General features: G+C 48.6%; 1 protein-coding gene across 1 annotated transcript in view; it reads left to right on the top strand.

The window, feature by feature from the left end:
- NOD2 (nucleotide binding oligomerization domain containing 2) overlaps positions 1-21,951 on the top strand; it is a 38,315-nt gene that overhangs the window by 6,050 nt on the left and 10,314 nt on the right. The window contains exons 2-6 of the mRNA XM_038754183.1: positions 6,456-6,922; positions 8,896-9,001; positions 11,732-13,547; positions 18,863-18,946; positions 19,199-19,282. Coding sequence (XP_038610111.1) covers positions 6,464-6,922; positions 8,896-9,001; positions 11,732-13,547; positions 18,863-18,946; positions 19,199-19,282 — 2,549 coding nt within the window. The 5' untranslated portion in view covers positions 6,456-6,463. The remainder of the gene's footprint in view (positions 1-6,455; positions 6,923-8,895; positions 9,002-11,731; positions 13,548-18,862; positions 18,947-19,198; positions 19,283-21,951) is intronic.

Here is a 21,951-nt window from a genome sequence, read left to right as displayed (position 1 = left end):
TGTGTGGGTCTAGTAGCCTCTGGGTGCATGCTGCCTCCTATATCAGCGGCTGCCTGGCCCAGGGCGGTGGTGTGGGAAAGAACCACATGGACAGGCAGAGAAACTACAAAATTGAGGAAGCCTCCCTGGCTCCAGACCCTGGACTTCCCTCTGTGTTCTGAGGTCTTGCCACAACCTCAGAGATCACCTCCATTCCTTTGATTTGAAAGCTCTGCAGAGCTTTTTTTTTTAGGTTTAATGGTATTTAAGTGCTTATTTTGTGCAAAGCACTGTACTAAGTGCTAGGGTAGATAGATACAAGCTACTCAGTTTGTCCCTGTCCCTCATGGGGCTCACGGTTTTCGATCCCTGTTTTAAAGATGAGGTAACTGAGACACAGAGAAATTAAGTGGTTTGCCCTAGGTCCCACAGCAGACAAGGGGTGAAGCTGGAATTAGAACTCAGGTCCTTCCACTTCTCAGGTCTGTGCTCTTTCCACTAGGCCAGGTATAGGGCTTGGCACTAAACTCGGCAGTGTGCGTAGATCTGAGCCACCCGAGGTTCCTTTGCCTGGGAATCATAGGGACTGGAATTTCCTGTTTTTTATCCTGACATTGTCAGAGTGCAGGCACACATGGGTAATCTGGCCAACTGCTCTGTTCATTCATTGCATGGTATTTATTGAGCGCTTACTGTGTGCAATACAGCTCATTGCAGGTACCTCAGACTCGCCCAGGGTCTATGCCATCAATCCAGGGCTACGACCCTGGGTGGCCCCAAGGAAGTAGGGGGGCTAGATTTAGCCCACTTTTTTCTCCCTTAACCTTGTTCCTGCGTTTTCCATTACTGAAGGTGAGCAACATGGTTCCCAGTGGCAAAGGACGGGAGGAGGAGGGAGCTTCTCTGTCCTCGAGATGAGGTCACGGCCTCTGTGATGACACTGCTGAGTGCAGTTCACAGCGTGGCAGCGCATGGGAGATGTGACTCACCTTTAGGTTGACCCCTTGAGACTCAGTTCCTTGTGGCATCAGTGACAAGGAGTTAGTTATGGGACATCCCCAGTCCTGGTGATTCCCAGGCATTCTTCGGAGGGTTTCTCAGTTCAGTGGAACCTCCAGAGGTCAATTCTTCAAGGCCCCTGCTTCCAACCTGGGATGCATTTACCCCACCCCAGACATCCCCCTCTAGAGAGGCAGTATGGCATAATAGATAGAGTATGGGCCTTGGAGTCAGAAGGTCATGGGTTCTAATCCCAACTCCACCACATGTCTGCTGTGTGACCTTAGGCAAGTCACTTCACTTCTCTGGGCCTCAAATACCTCATCTGTAAAATGGAGATTGAGGCTGTGAGCCCCACATGGGATGGCGCCTATGTCCAACCCAATTTGTTTGTATCCTCCCCAGCACTTAGTACAGTGCTTGGCATATAGTAAGTGCTTAACAAATATCACAGTTATTATTATTGTTAGACTGCAAAGCTTGTTTTGGGTAAGGAATGCATCTACCAACTCTGGTATGTTGTAATCTCCCAAGCACTTAGTTTGATGCTTTACACATAGCAAATGCTCCATAAATACCACCAATCAATCGTTGGATTGATTGACCTCCCCCATCCTGGCCTTTAAAGACCTCAAGAGAAGGAAATGGCACAACTCATTTCTGGGTGTCGCAGCCCTTGTGATCAGGAAGTTCTTTTAAATGTCTAACTGAGCCTTTTTGCTGTTTAGTTCACTTCTCAGCCCTTTGTACACAGCTTTCAATGATCTGGGTTGGTCTCAGTGTTGGGCGGGCCAGACCACAGCATTTTTGCAGTAGTTCCAAATTAGATTAGCATATGTGGGATTGCGTGTTTCTATCTTTCCTCCTTTGGGCAGAGAATTCTCGACTTCCATTTTCTAGCTGACGACCACATAGGCCCGGACCTAGTGAAAAGATCATGGGCCAGGAGACTTTGGTTCTAATCCCAGCTCTACCACTGGGCTTCTGTGTGACCTTGATCAAGTCAGTCCATTGAGGCACCCCCCAACTCAAAGTCAAATGGTCTCTCGTGACTGCCCGAGCTAGCGAAGTAGAACTCGGAAGCGCGGGCGGGTTACCACCCCTGCAACCAAACCTGCTAGACTTCACAGGCCAGGAATACAGAAGGTGTCCCTCCCTCCCATGCCAACCAAATACAGTATGAAGCCGGGGAGGAATGGAGATTGGACAAGCAGAAGCGGGAAGCTCGAACGGTCTGGAAGGACAGGTCATAAATACTTGCCACCTCCGACATTCTGGACAGAGGATAGAGACTTGCAGCAGCCAGCTGCCTGTCACCTCTGCTCAGAGCGTTAGATGCCCGCTCTGTTTGTAACAAGTGAGGAGCCGTGGGACAGGTGAGCGTCCCACTGAACGCTTGTGGGGCTGGAAGCTTGGGCGCTTTGCTACGTGTGTGTAATGCTTAAATGGATTTCTCCTGAGTGGGAAGTGTTTTTACGTGGGAGGTAGAGGCTTCGCCACAGGCTAGTAACACATAAGTGAATTCCTCCCAAGTGGGAAGTGTTTGTGGTAGCGAGCTAGGTGCTTCACAATGTGTGAGTAACTTCCCGAAGGGGAAGTTCAATTCACCACATAGAATAAATCTTGCTCGGCTAACCATTTTTGACCCTGGTCTCCCCCTCTTGCCACACTTATCTTTGAACCCATCCACTTGCAATGGATGACAGCAGTCACTTCACTTCTCTGTGCCTCAGTTCCCTCATATATTCATTCATTCATTCAATCATATTTATTGAGCACTTACTGTGTGCAGAGCACTGTACTTGGGAAGTACAAGTCAGCAACATAAAGAGACGGTTCCTACCCAACAACGGGCTCACAGTCTATAAAATGGGGATTAAGACTGTGAGACCCATATGGGGCAGGAACTGTGTCCAACCCAGTTTGCTTCTATCCTGCCCTAGCACTTAGTACAGTGCCTGGCACATAGAAAGTGCTTAACAAATACTATTATTATTAACAATAATAATAATTAAGATTAAGCCTTTCTCCCTCTAGACTGTGAGCTTGTTATGGGCAGGAATTGCCACTCTTTACTGTTGTATTGTACTTTCCCAAGCACTTAGTACAGTGCTCTGCATACAGTAAGTGCTTAATAAATATGATTAAAAGAATGAACGAATGAATGCCTCTAGGCTTTGTTCATATTACTGTCGGTCGCCCCGTCCAAACTGTAAACTCATTTTGGGCAGGGAACATGTCTGCTAATTCTCTTGTACTGTACTCTCCCAAGTGCTTAGAACAGTGCTGTGCATATAATAATGATAGCATTTATTAAGTGCTTACTATGTGCAAAGCACTGTTCTAAGCGCTGGGGAGGTTACAAGGTGATCAGGTTGTCCCACAGGGGGCTCACAGTCTTAATCCCCATTTTACAGGGGATTAAGGTAACTGAGGCACTGAGAAGCTAAGTGACTTGCCCAAAGTCACACAGCTGGCAATTGGTGGAGCCGGGATTTGAACCCATGACCTCTAACTCCAAAGCCCATTCTCTTTCCAGTGAGCCACATATAATAAGTGCTCCACAAATGCCATTGATTGATTGATTGATCTAGGAATATGCTCCATCCTTCTGACTCTTTCCTCTGAGAGTTCCCCTCCCAAATTTACTGAAGCAGCAGTGTCACCCAAGTGTCCTTCCAGGAGTTTTGGAATAGCATTTCTTCCCTCCTGAGCCCTGCAGCAAAGGACTAAATCTGTTCTCTTGGGAGAGGCTGCCTCTTTCTTGTCTCCAAACATACGGTAGCTTAGGGACACCATTAAGATCCTCAAAAGAAGGAATTGCAACTTCTTACTTTATTGTACTTTTCCAATCGATCAATCATATTTATTGAGTGCTAACTGTGGGCAGAGAACTGTATTGAGTACTTCGGAGAGTACAGTGTAACAGAGTTGATAGAGTTGGTTCCCTTCCCACAGCAAGCTTCCCAGTGCTCAATACAGGGATCTGGACAATGTAAGCACCCAATAAATGTGAGAAGCAGCATGGCCTAGTGGAAAATGTACAGTCCTGGAAGTCAGAGGACCTGGGTTCTAATCCCAGCTCTGCCACATATCTGCTGTGTGGCTTTGGGTCAGTCAGTTAACTTCTCTGTGCCTCGGTTCTCACACCAACAAAATGGGAATTCAATACCTCTTCTCCTACTTAGACTGTGAGCCTCATGTGGGATCTGATTATCTTGTTTCTACCCCAGCGCTTGATACAGTGCTTGGCACATAGTGAGTGTGGCTCAGGGGAAGGAGCGCGGGCTTGGGAGTCAGAGGTCATGGGTTCTAATCCCGGTTCCGCCACTTGTCTGCTGTGTGACTTCAGGCAAGTCACTTAACTTCTCTGGGCCTCAGTTATCTCATCTGTAAAATGGGGATTTAGACTGTGAGCCCCATGTGGGACAACCTGATTACCTTGCATCCCCCAGCACTTAGAACAGTGCTTAGCACATAGTAAGAGCCTTAAAAATGCCATTATTATTAAATACCACAATGATTGATTGATTAATTAGGGTCCATGACAGTTGGTCACCCCTATGTCTGCCGTGTTCTCTGCCTTCTGAGGCAGTGATGAGCTCCGAGTTGGGGGTGGGGGAAGGAGGGAGCACATGGCTTTCCATGATGTTTCAGGGAGATTTTCCCTTTGGATTTTCCCTGGGTTGGAAATTATCTTAAAAGTCCACGAAAAGACTAATATGTTATAGTGACAAAGTAGAAAGCTCGATCCCTCCCTCCTTCACCTCCTTACTCACTTCCTTTGTTCCTCCCAACGGTCCCACAGGAAAGGCAGAAAATAATTATACACTTTCCCATTAGCCTCTGTGTTGGTCTCTGAAACAAGCTTGCGTGACTCTCCATTGAATGTGTTCTTGGGTGTGGTCCCGTGTGTTCTGATCCAAGGTTTGGTAGGTTTTCTAAATTTCTTGTCATGTTTGGGTCCTCTGTTGGATTGAAAAGTCCTTGAGGATTTCCAACAGTCATGTGTCGGTTGTGCAGGACTGACCTATCTCTCTTTCTTCAGAAGCAGTGTGGTCTAGTGGATAGAGCACGGGCCTGGGAGTCAGAATGATCTGGGTTCTAATCCCGGTTCTGCCACTTGTCTGCTGTGTGACCTTGGACAAGTCACTTCCTTTTTTTTCGTCTTCAGTTACCTCACCTGTAAAATGGGGATTAAGACTGTCAACCCCATGAGGGACAGGGCCTTGCGTCCAACCTGATTGGCTTGTATCTACCCCAAGGGCTTTGAACAGTGCTTGACATACAGTAAAGGCTTAACGAATACCATTATTATTATTATTCTCTAGGTGGGTAAGACCCAGGGTGGACACGAATTCGTCCAGCCAGTGTGCGAGGATATTTCGGACCAATCAATCAATCAATCAATCGTATTTATTGAGCGCTTACTATGTGCAGAGCACTGTACTAAGCGCTTGGGAAGTACAAATTGGCAACACATAGAGACAGTCCCTACCCAACAGTGGGCTCACAGTCTAAAAGGGGGAGACAGAGAACAGAACCAAACATACCAACAAAATAAAATAGGATAGAAATGTACAAGTAAAATAAATAAATAAATAAATAAATAGAGTAATAAATATGTACAACCATATATACATATATACAGGTGCTATGGGGAAGGGAAGGAGGTAAGATGGGGGGATGGAGAGGGGGACGAGGGGGAGAGGAAGGAAAGGGCTCAGTCTGGGAAGGCCTCCTGGAGGAGGTGAGCTCTCAGCAGGGCCTTGAAGGGAGGAAGAGAGCTAGCTTGGCGGAGGGGCAGAGGGAGGGCATTCCAGGCCCGGGGGATGACGTGGGCCGGGGGTCGATGGCGGGACAGGCGAGAGCGAGGTACAGTGAGGAGATTAGCGGTGGAGGAGCGGAGGTTGCGGGCTGGGCAGTAGAAGGAGAGAAGGGAGGTGAGGTAGGAGGGGGCGAGGTGATGGAGAGCCTTGAAGCACAGGGTGAGGAGTTTCTGCCTGATGCGCAGATTGATTGGTAGCCACTGGAGATTTTTGAGGAGGGGAGTAATATGCCCAGAGCGTTTCTGGACAAAGATAATCCGGGCAGCAGCATGAAGTATGGATTGAAGTGGAGAGAGACACGAGGATGGGAGATCAGAGAGAAGGCTGGTGCAGTAGTCCAGACGGGATAGGATGAGAGCTTGAATGAGCAGGGTAGCAGTTTGGATGGAGAGGAAAGGGCGGATCTTGGCAATGTTGCGGAGCTGAGACCGGCAGGTTTTGGTGACGGCTTGGATGTGAGGGGTGAATGAGAGAGCGGAGTCGAGGATGACACCAAGGTTGCGGGCTTGTGAGACGGGAAGGATGGTAGTGCCGTCAACAGAGATTGACGGATTCCCTCAGAGTGTGGTTCTCCGGTCTCCGGGGCCGGCTTTGGCATTTACTGGTGGAGTCTGCACCGGTTCATCTCCTCCCTCTCTCTTCTCTCAGGGCGTACGATGCTCCCGCCCGAGTCTTTCTGGGCACAGAGAAGCCAGCTGGTGACCCAGCTGGGCAGAGGATCGGCGGAGACCTTCGAGAGTGTGCTGGACTTCCTACTCTCGTGGGACGTGCTCACCTGGGAGGACTACGAGAGCGTGAGCATCCGTGGACATCCTCTGTCCCAGTTGGCCCGGCGCCTCCTGGACATTGTCGGGAATAAAGGCGGCCAGAGCGGCGAGCTCCTGGTGTCCGCACTGCGGGAAGCCGAGCGGGAAGTTCGGCAGGCGGGCGGCTCCCGGGAGCGGCTCCCAGAGGCTTCCGGCCCAATCTGGGACCTGCAGAGACAGAGGCCAGCCATCGTCAGGAAGATCTATGGCCACCTGGACGACCTCATGGGACTTTTAATCGATCGGGGCTTCGTCTCCAAGTATGAGTGTGATGAGATCAGGCTGCCCATATTTACAAACTCCCAGCAGGTAGGGCCGCGGTTGCTCTGTGCCTATCGATCTATCACTGACTGAGTGCAGAGCACCGTACCGAGCGCTTGGGAGGGTACGGTACGAGGGGTGGTAGTCGCGATCCCTGTCTGCAAGGGGCTTGGAGTCTAATGACTGAATGAAAAGGTCATCAGAGTAGTAATGGCTTTGATTGAACGTTCTCTGAGCATGATGAGAAGCCATGTGCCCTAGTCGAAAGGGGCCGCGCCTGGGAGTCAGAGGACCTGGGTTCTAATCCCCGCTCTGCCAGTTGCTCTGCCAAGGCTTGCTGTGTGATCTTGGCTCAGTGGAAAGAGCCCGGGCTTGGGAGTCAGAGGTCGTGGGTTCTAATCCCAGTTCCGCCACTTGTCAGCTGTGTGACTTTGGGCAAGTCACTTAACTTCTCTGGGCCTCAGTTACCTCAGTTGTAAAATGGGGATGAAGACTGTGAGCCCCACGTGGGACAACCTGATCACCTTGTATCCCCTCCAGAGCTTAGAACAGTGTTTTGCACATAGTAAACGCTTAACAAATGCCATTATTATTATTATTGGGCAAGTCACTTAACTTCTCTGGGCCTCAGTTACCTCAGTTGTAAAATGGGGATGAAGACTGCGAGCCCCACGTGAGACAACCTGATCACCTTATATCCCCTCCAGTGATTTGCACATAGTAAACGCCTAACAAATGCCATCATTATTATTATTATTATTGGGCAAGTCACTTAATTTCTCTGTGCTTTAGTTCCCTCAGCTGTAAATGGAAATTCAATACCTGATTTTCCTCCTACTTAAGACTTTGAGCCCTCATGTGGGACAGGGACTGTGACTCACCTAATTAACTTGTATCTACCTCAACCCTTAGAACAGTGTTTGGAACATGGTAAGTGCTTAACAAGTATCATAAGACAAACTGAAAATGTGCAGAACTAAATGTTGGCAGTGCAGCGTAATGGTCAGATTTGGCTCATTCAAAAGATCCTATCAACCAGGAGGTCATAGCAAGGAAAAGAAGAAGGGACCCTGGCCTGGAAGTCAGAAGATCTGGGTTCTAATCCCAGCTCTGTCACTCACCTGCTGTGTGAACTTGGGCAAGCCACTTCACTTCTCTGGGCCTCAGATTCCTCATCTGTAAAATGGGGATTCCAAATCTGCTCTCCCTCTCCCTTAGACTCTGAGTCCCATGTGCGACAGGGACCGTAACATGTATCTATCCCAGTGCTTAGAATCGTGGATGGTACATAGTAAGCATTTAACAAATACTGTTCTTATTGTATTACCATTATTTGTAATAATAATTAACAATTTTAGTCAATCTGGCAATTATTGAGAACATACTATGTGCAGAGCACTGAACTAAGTGCTTGGGAGAGTACAATTCAACAGAATTAAATGGAATTGAAGTAAACAGAATTATTATTATTATTATTATTACTACTACTACATTTCCAGGAAGTAAAGGGGCTTTACTCTTGACTTATGTGGATCAGAGTAAGGGGTGATCCTGTTTGGAGCCCAGCCCCTGAGCTGTCCTTGATAAAAGGGAAGGAAAGAAAGATTATCTCCTCTGTCTCTTTTTTCCTCCTAATGGTGGATGAGTGTAGAACCTCTTCAGAGCTGAGTTCCCAGGGGTAAGCCCCTCTCCCCTTAATGAAGCTGATGGGAAGGAAGGCCAGAAAAGAAGGGAGGGGTTTCCCTGATCTGCCTGTATTATCTCCCCCTCTAGACTGTAAGGTCATTCCAAATAGGTCATTATCTCCTTTAAGCTCACATTTTCTGTTTTACCATGGTCACAGGGCCTTAATGAGATCTCACAATTCAGTCAGGAAACCATTCAGGGGGCTTCACTTAGTAATAATAATAATAATTGTGGAATTTAAGTGCTTACTACATGCCATCCACTGTGCTAATTCTGAGTGACTTCATTTTAAGCTTTAGTGGTCATGTGATGGTAGTTTTGTGATTTTTCCAAAGGCAAGGCGGCTCCTGGATCTCGCTAATGCCAAAGAAAATGGAATGGTTGAGTTTCTCCTCCATTGTGTTCAGCAGTTACCAGACCTGTCTGCTCCACTGCCTGATGGTACGTAGCCCCTGCCGTCAGTTTAATTGGCTGACAGTAGCAATCCTTCAGACAGAATGTGCTATTAGCAGCTGTTCAGAGTTGAATTCTTCCCTTTTTTGTTAGAAGAGGATATTTGGTCCTTGTAAGAACTAAACTCTGCTGAGGTGTTCTCCAAGTTCTCTCTCCCAACATGAACTGCACCGCGACATTCATTCATTCAGTCATATTTATTGAGTGCTTACTGTGTGCAGAGCACTGTACTAAGCATTTGGGAAGTACAAGTCGGCAACATGTAGAGACGGTCCCTACCCAACAATGGGCTCAAAGTCTAAGAGGTCTTCCGGCTAGCAGGTCCAATTTGTGTCTGAATCTTAAATAAGAACAGTTCCCCACTGAATAAGAAGATAAAGAGGGATGCTAGGTAGAGATAGGATCTAGAAACTCCTGAAGTAGTAGTATGCATTGGGCGCCTACAGAGTGTACTTGCATACCAATCAATCAGTGTATCCAGAGCACTGTACTAAGTGTTTGGAAGAGTACAATATAACAGGGTCGGTAGTCATGTTCCCTGCCCACAAGAAGCTTACAGTCCAGAGGAATAATAATCATTATGGTATCTGTTAAGCACTAACTATGTCTCAAGCTCAGTTCTAAGCACCGGGGTAGATACAATGTAATCAGGTTGGACACAGTCCCTGTCCCACGTGGGGCTCTCATCCTAATCCCCATTTTTCAGATGAGGTAACTGAGGTCCGGAGAAGTGAGGTGACTTGCCCAAGATCAAACAGCTGTCAGGTGGCAGAGCTGGGGTCAGAACCTGGTCCTTCTGACTCCCAGGCCCAGTATGGTCAGATCCCTTAAGGGGGATCATTCGGAATTGGGGGGCCTTGCATGCCCCAGGAGGCGTATTGACACCTGTCTACTTGTTTTGTTGTCTGTCTCCCCCTTCTAATTATGATAATAATGATGGTATGTGTTAAGTGCTTACTATGTGCTAGGCACTGTTCTAGGCGCTGTGGTAGATATAGGGTAATCAGGTTGACCCACGTGGGGCTCACTTTTAATCCCCATCTTACAGATCAATCAATCAATCAATCGTATTTATTGAGCGCTTACTATGTGCAGAGCACTGTACTAAGCGCTTGGGAAGCACAAATTGGCACCATATAGAGACAGTCCCTACCCAACAGTGGGCTCACAGTCTAAAAGGGGGAGACAGAGAACAAAACCAAACATACTAACAAAATAAAATAAATAGAATAGATATGTACAAATAAAATAAATAAATAAATAAATAAATAGAGTAATAAATATGTACAAACATATATACATATATACAGGTGCTGTGGGGAAGGGAAGGAGGTAAGAAGGGGGGGATGGAGAGGGGGAGAGGAAGGAAGGGGCTCAGTCTGGGAAGGCCTCTTGAAGGAGGTGAGCTCTCAGCAGGGCCTTGAAGGGAGGAAGAGAGCTAGCTTGGCGGATGGGCAGAGGGAGGGCATTCCAGGCCCGGGGGATGACGTGGGCCAGGGGTCGATGGCGGGACAGGTGAGAACGAGGTACGGTGAGGAGATTAGCGGCGGAGGAGCGGAGGGTACGGGCTGGGCTGTAGAAGGAGAGAAGGGAGGTGAGGTAGGAGGGGCCGAGGTGATGGAGAGCCTTGAAGCCGAGGGTGAGGAGTTTCTGCCTGATGCGCAGATTGACTGGTAGCCACTGGAGATTTTTGAGGAGGGGAGTAATATGCCCAGAGCGTTTCTGGACAAAGATAATCCGGGCAGCAGCATGAAGTATGGATTGAAGTGGAGAGAAACACGAGGATGGGAGATCAGAGAGAAGGCTGATGCAGTAGTCCAGACGGGATAGGATGAGAGCTTGAATGAGCAGGGTAGCAGTTGGGATGGAGAGGAAAGGGCGGATCTTGGCAATGTTGCGGAGCTGAGACCGGCAGGTTTTGGTGACGGCTTGGATGTGAGGGGTGAATGAGAGAGCGGAGTCGAGGATGACACCAAGGTTGCTGGCTTGTGAGACGGGAAGGATGGTAGTGCCGTCAATAGAGATAGGGAAGTCAGGGAGAGGGCAAGGTTTGGGAGGGAAGACAAGGAGTTCAGTCTTCGACATGTTGAGCTTTAGGTGGCGGGCAGACATCCAGATGGAGATGTCCTGAAGGCAGGAGGAGATGCGAGCCTGGAGAGAGGGGGAGAGAGCAGGGGCAGAGATGTAGATCTGGGTGTCATCAGCGTAGAAGAGGTTAAGTGACTTGCCCAAGGCCAAAACTTGACCTTGGGCAACTCACTTCACTCCTCTGGATCTCAGTCCCCTCATCTGAAATGAGGATTGAGACTGACTCCCATGTAGGACAGGTATTGTGTTCAACCCGAATTTCTCGTGTCCACCCCAGCACTTAGTACAGTGCCTAGCACATAGTAAGAGCTTAACAGATACCACAGTTATTCTAGACTGTGAGCCCGTTGTTGTGTAGGGAGTGTCTCTGTTGCCGAATTGTACTTTCCAAGCGCTTAGTATAGTGCTCTGCACACAGTAAGCGCTCAATAAATACGATTGAATGAATGAATGAATGATTGAATGAATGCAGTTGCTTGGGAAAGAGCAGAAGATACCCAGGTGATCTGATTGGTATTGGACTAACTGTCCCCATCATGCTCCAGAGCCTTCTGGGATAGGTGAGCTCAATCTTGGCCAAATTCCTCATGTTGATGTTTCCCCCTGCCCATTGGCCTCTCCCTCTGCCAGATGGCGTCTTTAAGAAGTACCAGTCCAAGCTGAGGGCCACGCTCTCGGCCCAGTCCCGCTTCCTCAGCACTTACGACGGGATGGAGAATTTGTGTCTGGAGGACGTTTACACGGAGAACGTTTTGGAGATCCGGGAGATCGACGGGGCCTCAGACAGGCAAAGAGGCCCGGCCCCCCTCGGGCTCCCCGACCTCTTTGACCCTGGCGGCTGCCTCAACGAGGACGCCGACACCGTGCTCCTGGTGGGAGGAGCCGGGAGCGGGAAGACCACGTTCCTGCAGCGGCTGGTCTGGCTGTGGGCGACGGGCCGGGCATTCCAGGACTGCCTCTTGGTCTTCCCCTTCAGCTGCCGTCAGCTGCGGTGCATGAGGAAGCCGGTGTCAGTGAAGACGCTGCTCTTCGAGCACTGTTGCTGGGCCGACGGCCGGCAGCGGGACATCTTCCAGTTCGTCCTCGACCACCCCCAGCGGGTCCTGCTCACCTTTGACGGGTTCGACGAGTTCAAGTTCAAGTTCGCCGAGGGGGCACGGCACTGCTCCCCGACGGAGCCCACTTCGGTCCAGAACCTGCTGGTCAACCTCATCCAGGGCAACCTGCTGAAGGGCTCCCGGAAGGTGTTGAGCAGCCGGCCGGAGGCGGTGACCGCCTGCCTCCGGAAGTACATCCGGAAAGAGGTCGGCCTGCGGGGCTTCTCCCAGGAGGGCATCGAGCGCTTCATGCGGAAGCACCACGGCGACCCCGGGGTGGCCGACCAGATCGTCCGCCTGGTCAGGGCCACCCCGGCCCTCCGCGGCCTGTGCCACGTTCCCGTCTTCTCATGGATCGTGTCCCGGTGCCACGTGGAGCTCTTGCAGCGGTGGCAGGGCAGCAGCGGCGGGTCCCTGAAGACGATGACCGACATGTACTTCTTGATCGTGCGTCACCTGGTGCTGCGCTCCCCGCTGGAGGGGAACCGGGGCTCAGCCGAAGGGGTCTGGCGGGGGAGGCTCCCCGCCCTCCTGCGCCTGGGGGAGCTGGCGCTCGGGGGCCTGGGGGCGGGCTGCTACGTGTTTTCAGACGGGCAGCTGCAGGCGGTAGGGGTGAGCACGGAGGACCTGTCTCTCGGCTTCCTGGTGCCCTCCAAGAGCTCGGCCGGCGCGGCCCCCCAGGCCCACTTTGAGTTCCTGCATGTCACCTTCCAGTGCTTCTTGGCCGCCCTCTACCTCCTCCTGCACAGTGACGTCACCCCGGCCGCCGTCGGACACTTGTTTCACCGCCCCCGGAAGTGCCGCGTCCTGGATTGCCTCTACCCCCAACTCTGTATCCCGGCCGCACGGCGAGAGCAGGGGAGGCCTGGCCCCCCACTCTGGGGCATGGAGACCCTTGACGTCCAACTCACGGCCAGCTTCCTGGCGGGCCTGCTGTCTGGGGCCAACTTCAGCCCGCTGGTGGAGGGCTGTGGGTTGGAGGCGCTGCTCAGGAAGCGGGCGTCCGCGCGGAAGTGCTTGGCTCAGGGCATCAAGAGGCACTTTGGGTCTATCCCGCCGGCGGTGCCTGGAGAACTCAAGAGCCTCCATGCCCTGCCCGCCTTCCTCTGGCTCATCAAGAGCCTCTACGAGATGCAGGACGAAGGCCTGGCCCGCCGAGCCTTGCGAGGGTTCAAGGTCGAGCACGTGAAACTGACCTACTGTGGGGTCGGCCCAGCTGAGTGCGCTGCCCTGGCCTTCGTGCTCCGCTTCCTGAGGCACCCCGTGTCTCTGCAGCTCGACTACAACTCTGTGGGGGACGTGGGCCTCGAGCAGCTCCTGCCCTGCCTGAAGGTTTGCAGAGCCCTATAGTGAGTGCCCTCGTTTCGCTCGGAAATACGTTTATTCATTCAATCGTATTTATTGAGCTCTTACCGGGTGAAGAGCACTGTATTTAGTGCTTGAGAGAGCGCAATACAACAATAGACACATTCCCTGCCCACAACGAGCAGGAGACTGACCGCATGGGTGGATCTAGCTGCCTCTCCTGTGGGGAACATGTAGCTCGCCTCAGTTAGCCAGGAGAACCGGCGCCTTTCCGGGCCTGAGCCGGCTGGAACAGTGGCATTCATTCTCATTCATTCATTCGTCCATTCATTCGCATTTATTGAGTGCTTACTGTGTGCAGAACACTGTACTAAGCACTTGGGAAGTACAATTTGGCAACAAATAGAGACAATCCCTACCCAACAACGGGCTCACAGTCTAGAAGGGGGAAGACAGACAATGAAACGAAACAGAATGAGTAGACATTATTATTATTATTATTATTATTATTAAAATCAGACATGGTCCTTGGCCATAGACTCCCAAGGAAGGCTGAAATACTAAAATCACAAAAGCAACGTAAAAGAACAAGACAATAACTACATAAGAGAAGCAGCATGGTGTAGTGAATAATAATGATAATAATGGCATTTGTTAAGCACTTACTATGTGCAAAGCACTGTTCTAAGGTGCTGGGGAGGATACAAGGTGATCAGGTTGTCCCACATGGGGCTCACAGTCTTAATCCCCATTTTACAGATGAGGTAACTGGGGCCCAGAGATGTTAAGTGACTTGCCCAAAGTCACACAGCTGACAATCAGCGGAGCTGCAGGCTTGGGAGTCAGAGGTCAAGGGTTCTCTTCCCAGCTCTGCCACCTGTCTGCTGTGTGACCTTGGGCAAGTCACTTTACTTCTCTGGGCCTCAGTTTTCTCATCTGTAAAATGGAGATTGAGACTGTAAGCCCCACTTGGGACAGGAAGTGTGTCCAACCCTATTTGCTTGTATCCACCCCAGCACTTAGTACAGTGCCTGGCACATAGTAAGTACTTAAAAAATACCATACTTATTATTTTTATTACAACAAGAGGGACAGGGAGTCACGGCTGGAGGAGAAGAGCACTGGGCTCCTCACGGCACAGAGACCAACAGTCCCAATCAAGGGGGCGGTCCTGGTAATGGCCACAACCTCCCTGACATTTTGGGTGTTGAGAAGACCTTCTTCTGCTGCCTCTGTCCCCCTCCCGTCTGGCTGGAGAAGGAGGGGCCGATGGGAGGGTGGGGTGGTGGTGGTGATGGGTGGGGTGTATGTGTGTGTGTGTGTGTGTGTGTGTTGGGTGTTAGTGGACTGTACTTGAGCTCTCACTGCTACTGCTCCACTCCCTCCGGTTAGAGAAGGAGGGGATGACGGGAGTCCTGGGTAAGAAGAATGACTGTGGGCTATCACTGACGCTGCTCTTCCTCCTCCTGGCTGCAAAAGAAGGGGCTGATGAGTCCGAAGGGAACTGGAGGAAATTGTACAGACACCAGAGATACATAGTCTGCAGAAAAACTGCAATTTTCTGGAAGGTCCGGATTTCTTTTGTCTGCATTTAATAATAATAATAATAATAATAATAATGATAGAATTTATTAAGTGCTTACTATGTGCAAAGCACTGTTCTAAGCGCTGGGGAGGTTAACAAGGTGATCAGGTTGTCCCACGGGGGGCTCACAGTCTTCATCCCCATTTTACAGATGAGGTAACTGAGGCCCAGAGAAGTTAAGTGACTTGCCCAAAGTCACACAGCTGAAAAGTGGTGGAGCCTGGATTTGAACCCATGACCTCTGACTCCAAAGCCCAGGCTCTTTCCACTGAGCCATGCTGCTTCTCATTTGAGGGGCATTCTGGACCACACAGAATCTGCTCTAGATTCTTTATTAGGACATCTCTTCAATTGCCTCATAATAGAAAAACAACTGAGAATCAATAATAATTGTGGTATTTTTTAAGCGCTTACTATGTTCCAGGAACATGTTCTAAGCATTGGATAGTATTTAGCAAGTAGGGCACTGTACTAAGCGCTTGGGAGAGAACAGTAGAATTAGCAGACTCAATCCTGGCCCTCAAGGAAAGCAATCTAGCTGGGGAGACAGATGCTAGAATAAAGTAAAGACTGGGGAAGGAACCGAGTTTTAAGGTGCATACACAAGTCCTTCCGGGGAGCAGCATGGCTTAGTAGAGCACAGGCCTTGGAGTCAGAAGGACCTGGATTCTAACCTCACCTCTGCCGCTTGTCTGCTCTGTAACCTTGGGCATGTCACTTCACTTCTCTGGGCCTCAGTTACCTCATCTACAAAATGGAGATTCAGACCTTGAGCCCCTTGTGGGATATGGATTGTGTCCAACCTGAGTAGCTTGTATCTACCCCAGCGCTTAATTCAGTGCTTGGCACATCGAAGGCTCTTAACAAAAACCTTTAAAAAAACCAGAGAGGATAGTGAGTGTTCCAGTAATGTAAAGTGCTGAAGTGACAGCGTGGAATGTTGAGATTAACCGGGGAAGGCCTCCTGGAGGAGTTGTTGGTCTATATGTTGCCGATTTGTGCTTCCCAAGCGCTTAGTACAGTGCTTTGCACACAGTGAGCACTCAATAAATACGATTGAATGAATGAATGAGTTGTGATTAAGAAAGGTAATTTTCTCTTTGATCAGCAATTCAGGGAACTAGAGAGGATTCGCTAGTTAAACCAAGAATCCTTGCCCTCCTACTGATTTTCAGGGTCCTTTTTGACCCTCTTGGACACTGCTGGGTTTTGGCAGGCCTGGATCTCTTGTGGCCATAGTAACAGTGATGCATTTCCCTGAGCCAGGCGGAGCTAATTCACTTGTAAATCATCCTGGTTATGCAAAATAGAATATCTCTTGAAAATCTACTTTGTGGCCAGCCACTTGCCTGGGGGTAGGGGTGAATTATGATGTGTCGGGAAGTGGTATGAAAAGATGATTGCATTTATTTTCCGAACTCCCTCCTGGGGTGGGGCAGACATTAATTAAGATGGTAGAGAGTGGGCAGAGTTTGAGGCTACACTTCAGTGTCGAAACCCAGAGTGGGACTTCGTAATCACAAGGCCGTAAGCGCTGTCATTGCTGGGTCAGACCAATAGGCACTTCAGAGAAGAAGCATGGCCTAGTGGAAAGAGCAGGGCCTGGGAGTTAGATGACCTGTGTTCTCATCCCGGCTCTGCCACTTTTCTGCTGTGTGACCTGGGGCCAGTCGCTTGACTTCTCTGGGTCTCAGTTACCTCATCTCAGTTCTCACACCTGCAAAATGGGGATTCCATACCTGTTCTCTCTCTCTGGCGTAATGGGTAGAGCAGAGGCCTGGGCGTCAGAAGGTCATGGGTTCTAATCCCGGCTCCGCCACATGTCTGCTGCGGGACCTTAGACAAGACAGTTTACTTCTCTGGGCCTCAGTTACCTCATCTGTAAAATGGGGATTGAAACCGTGAGTCCCACGTGGGACTGTGTTCAAACCCGATTTGCTTGTATCCACCCCAGCACTAAGGACAGTGCCTGGAACATAGTAAGAGCTTAAAAAATACCACAGTCATTATTATTATTATTAGCCTCATATGGGACCCAATTATCTTGTGTCTACTCCAGTGCTTAACTGGAGCACTCAGTGAGCACTCAACAAGTACCACAATTGTTCTTATTATTATTCAGCCTTAGTTTCTGTCTTCTCCTACTTAGACTGTAAACACTATTCAGGGAGGGACTATGTCTGACCCAATGACATGTATGTAGTCCAATCAAGCAATTAATGCTATTGACTGAGCATTTCCTGGGCTCAGAGCACTGTCCTAACCCCTGGGCAAGTAGAATACAACAGAATTGGCAGATTCAATCCCCACCCATGAGGATCTTACAAACTACAGGAGTTTACAACCTCCAGTTTTAGAACAGTGTTTGATACATTCTAAGTGCATAACACATACCCTAATTATTAATTATTACTATTTTCAACAGTGAGCCTGAAAGATGCTTAGAGGACTAGGGTGATGATGGTTGCCCTTTTCGATAAACAGCTTAATTAACCGGTTAGGGCCATCCCACCTAGCAACCCAAACATTATTCTCTGCATGCTATAGTAATTATGGTATTTGTTAAGTGCTTACTATGTGCCAAGCACTGTTCTAAGCACTGGGGTAGATGCAAGGTAATCAGGTTGTCTCACATGGGGCTCACAGTCTTATTCCTCATTTTATAGATGAAGTAACTGAGGCATAGAGAAGTTAAGTGGCTTGCCCAAGGCCACAGAGCAGACAAGTGGTGGAGTCAGGATTAAAAGCCACGTCCTCTGCTCTTTCCACTAAGCCACGCTGCTTCTTACTAAGCCACCCTGCTAAACCGCCCTCTGGTAATGTGAGGCGAATCTCTTGGTCCTGAATTCATCTAAACCCCTTTTAGCCCTACAGATATCTGCTATTAGGTGCAGGGATGAGAAACTTTACTTCTCCACCAGGTGGAAGACTTTTCTCCCAGCTGGTTTGGAGACATCCTGCCCACAGGTGATGTAAATAAACTGATGAGTTCGGCTTGGTCTTAGCCAAGAAGTTGGTATCTACTGATTGTTCCCATTCTGGAGTGTAAACTCATTTTTTTCTATGGTTTTTGTTAAGTTCTTACTATGTGCCAGGCACTCTACTAAATCCTGGGGTAGATATGAGGTTGGACACAGTCCATGTCCCACGTGGGACTTGCTGTTTTAATCTCCATTTTACAGATGAGGTAACTGGGGCACAGAGAAGAGAAGTGACTTGCCTGAGGACATTCAGCAGCTAAGGGGTGGAGCAGGGATTAGAACCCAGGTCTTTCTATCAGGCATGTGCTCTAACCCCCAAATCAGGGGGCTTCTCTTTGTGGGCAGGTACTGTGTCTGCTAACTCTGGTGTATTGTACTCTTCCAAGCACTTACCTCAGTGCTCTGCACATAGTAAATGCTCAATAAATACCATCGATTGAGTCACTAGATTACTGTAAACTCCTTGAGAGTAGTGGATATGTCTACCAATTCTACTGTATTATACTCTGCTCACAGTGCTTGATATTTTGGGAACTTAATAAACATTGTAAGTAGTCAAGCTAAAGGCAGCTTGCTTCCAGCATGAAAATCCCCTCTATGTTGTGCAGTGATGATGATATTTAAGTGCTTATTGTGTACTAAAGCACTGTACTAAGCATAGTCATTGGGGTCCCTCCAGAAACCGTTTACACTGATGTCCTGAGAGCTCAGTGAATCGGAGAGAGGCAGATGTCTGCTTTCGAGACCCCTTTTTCTTTTGGCTACCATCATCTTTTTTTTTTATTGTTTGCAGTTTGAGAGATAACAACATTTCAGACCATGGGATCTGCAAGCTAGTGGACCAAGCCCTTCTCTGCGACAGTTTTCAGAAGCTGGCGTGAGTAGAGCCATAGACTCTGAGGTTGCCCACCAGTTGCCATGACAGAGCCTGCCATGAATGCTCAGAGACCCCCAGGGAGTACTGAGTTTCCTGTTGTCCTGGGAGAGGATCTGGGGTCATCTGGGCCAAGTTAAGTGGAAGGCAACCCCAGGCTGGTATGGGGAAGAGAGTGGGGTCATTGCTTCTGTTTTAGGGACTTCAGTCTGAGTTTGCTCTTCCCTTATGTTTCCTGTAATCTATCTGCTCCAGGTTATTCCACAACAAGCTGACGGATGACTCTGCTCACTCTCTAGCTAAACTTCTTAAATACAAAGAGAACTTCCTGGCCTTGAGGTAAAGAGGGAGCCATTTTTGGAAAACTGGTATATGCAGTGAGTCCTTCCGGGTAGCCAAGAGACTGAAGTGTGGAGTTTTTTTTTTTATTGTTATTCTTTTTGTGCTCTTCCTCACTTCAGAACCTTATTGAAGGCACATCACCAAGAAACCCTGACTAAGCCATCCTCTCCTCTTCTCCCACTCCCTTCTGTGCTGCTCTTACTTGCTCCTTCATTCACCCTCCCTCGCATCCCCACAGCATTTATGTATATAGCTGTAATTTATTTATTTATCTATCTATTTATATTAACGCCTGTCTCCCCCTCTAGACCGTGAGCTCGTTGTGGGCTGGGAATGTTTCTGTTGTTACATTGTACTCTCCCAAGCACTTAGTGCAGAGCTTTGCACACAGTAAGCACTCAATAAATACGATTGAATGAATGAATGCACTTACTAATATGCCAGGCACTGTACCAAGTGCTGGGGTAGATACAAGATAATCAGGTTGGAGACAGTCCCTGTCCCACATTGAGTTCACAGTCTTAATCCCTATTTTACAGATGAGGTAACTGAGGAACAGAGAAGTGAAGTGACTTGCCCAAGGTCACACAGGAGACAAGTGACACAGCCAGGTTTAGAACCCAGGTTCCTTTGACTCCTAGGCCCATATTCTATCCATTAGGCCACAGTGTTGTATGGGAACCATCTAGACAGTGACCCTAATATCCCTCACCTTAACCTGAAGGTGTATAGTAATAACCTTCACTAAGCACCTCCTGGATGCAATGTCCTATACTGTACTTGGGAAAGTACAACAGAAGCAAGAGACAAGTTTCCTGCCCACAAAGAGCGTACACTCTGATGGATGAGCTAGACAGAGAAGTATACAATTGAATATTTTTTTTGGTATTTCTTAAGCACTTATTATGTGCCAGGCACTCTACTAAGCGCTGGGGTTGATAGACGTTCATCAGGTTGGACAAAGTCTATGTCCTACATGGGTCTCCCAGTATTAGTCCACATTTTACAGATGAGGTATCTGGGGCACAGAGAAGTTAAGTTGAGAAACAACATGAGCCTTGGAGTCTGAGGACCTAGATCCTCAGCTAAACCCAGATCTGCCAATTGCTTGCTGATGATGATGATGGCATTTATTAAGCACTTACTATGTGCAAAGCACTGTTCTAAGCGCTGGGGAGGTTACAAGGTGATCAGGTTGTCCCACGGGGGCTCACAGTCTTAATCTCCATTTTACAGATGAGGTAACTGAGGCATAGAGAAGTTAAGTGACTTGCCCAAAATCACCCAGCTGACAATTGGTGGAGCCGGGATTTGAACCCATGAGCTCTGACTCCAGAGTCCATGCTCTTTCCACTGAGCCACGCTGCTTGCTGTGAGACTTTGGGTAAGTCACTGTGCCTCAGTTTCCTCAACAGTAAAATGGGGATTCAATATTTGTTCTCCCTCCTACTTAGACTGTCAGCCCCATGTGGGACAGGAATTGTGTCCAACCCAGTTGACCTCTACTACCCCAGCCCTTAGAACAGTTTTTGACACCTAGTAACACTTAACAAATCCCATTAAAAAAACAGAAAACAAACTTGCCTAAGGTCACACAGCAGACAAGTGGCATAGCCAGGATTAGAACACAGTTCCTTCCGACTCCCAAGCCTGTGTTCTAGCCAATAGCCCATTGCACAAACTCTAAGCAAATGGAAAGTCTCCCAAGTGCTTAGTACAGTTCTCTTCCCCCAGTTAAGTACTCAGTAAATACCAAGGATTGATAATAGCAACATACAGCCATAAGCATAATGGCTATTTCCCTTGAGCTTGCCCATTGCACTGCAATGCTTAGGTGAGACCCAGCTAAAACAACAGCAATTACAGGCTCAATCCCAGATTTCATTGCCATTTATTTGCTGGGTGACCTTGGGCAAATGACTTAACTTCTCTGTGCCTCAGTTACCTCACCTGAAAAATGGGACTGTAAGCCCCATGTGGGACAAGGACAGTGTCCAGTCTGATTAGCTTGTCTCTAACCCAGTGCTTAGAACATAGAACCCTGGCACATAGTAAGTGCTTAATAAATACCATATACAAAAATCATAGGCCTAAGACAATTAGGTGTGCATATCAGCCACTAATGTAATAGAGGGCCCTCTGCCGAAGGCTAAGTAGTTGTTGATTAACTCATATACAGGTGATAACATGCTCTTAATTAAAGGCTTCTGTCTCCCATAAACCTGTTTTGTGTCTCAGGCTGATGAGATTGCAGTCCTGCACCCACTCTTTTCTCTTCTCCAAAGTCTACTAGTTGGGTCCTTACTGCCTCCAATAATAATAGTAATAATCATTGTAATAATGTTGTCTAAGGGCTAACTATGCTAAGGGCTGTGGTAGATGCAAAATCTTTAGATCAGACACAGGTCATTTTGTTCACCATCTCTTTACCCCCATTTTACAGATGAGGAAACCAAATCCCAGAGAGGTTAAGAGAAGCAGCGTGGCTTAGTGAATAGAGTATAGTAATGTCATTTGTTAAGCGCTTATTATGTGCAAAGCACTGTTCTAAGTGCTGGGTGGGGGGAAAACAAGGTGATCAGGTTGTCCCACTTGGGGCTCACAGTCTTAATCCCCATTTTACAGATGAGGTAACTGAGGTCCAGAGAAGTTAAGTGACTTGCCCA

The sequence above is a fragment of the Tachyglossus aculeatus genome, chromosome 11 (assembly GCF_015852505.1).
Source record: "Tachyglossus aculeatus isolate mTacAcu1 chromosome 11, mTacAcu1.pri, whole genome shotgun sequence".
NCBI lineage: Eukaryota > Metazoa > Chordata > Mammalia > Monotremata > Tachyglossidae > Tachyglossus > Tachyglossus aculeatus.
This window is presented reverse-complemented; position numbering and strand designations above follow the sequence as displayed.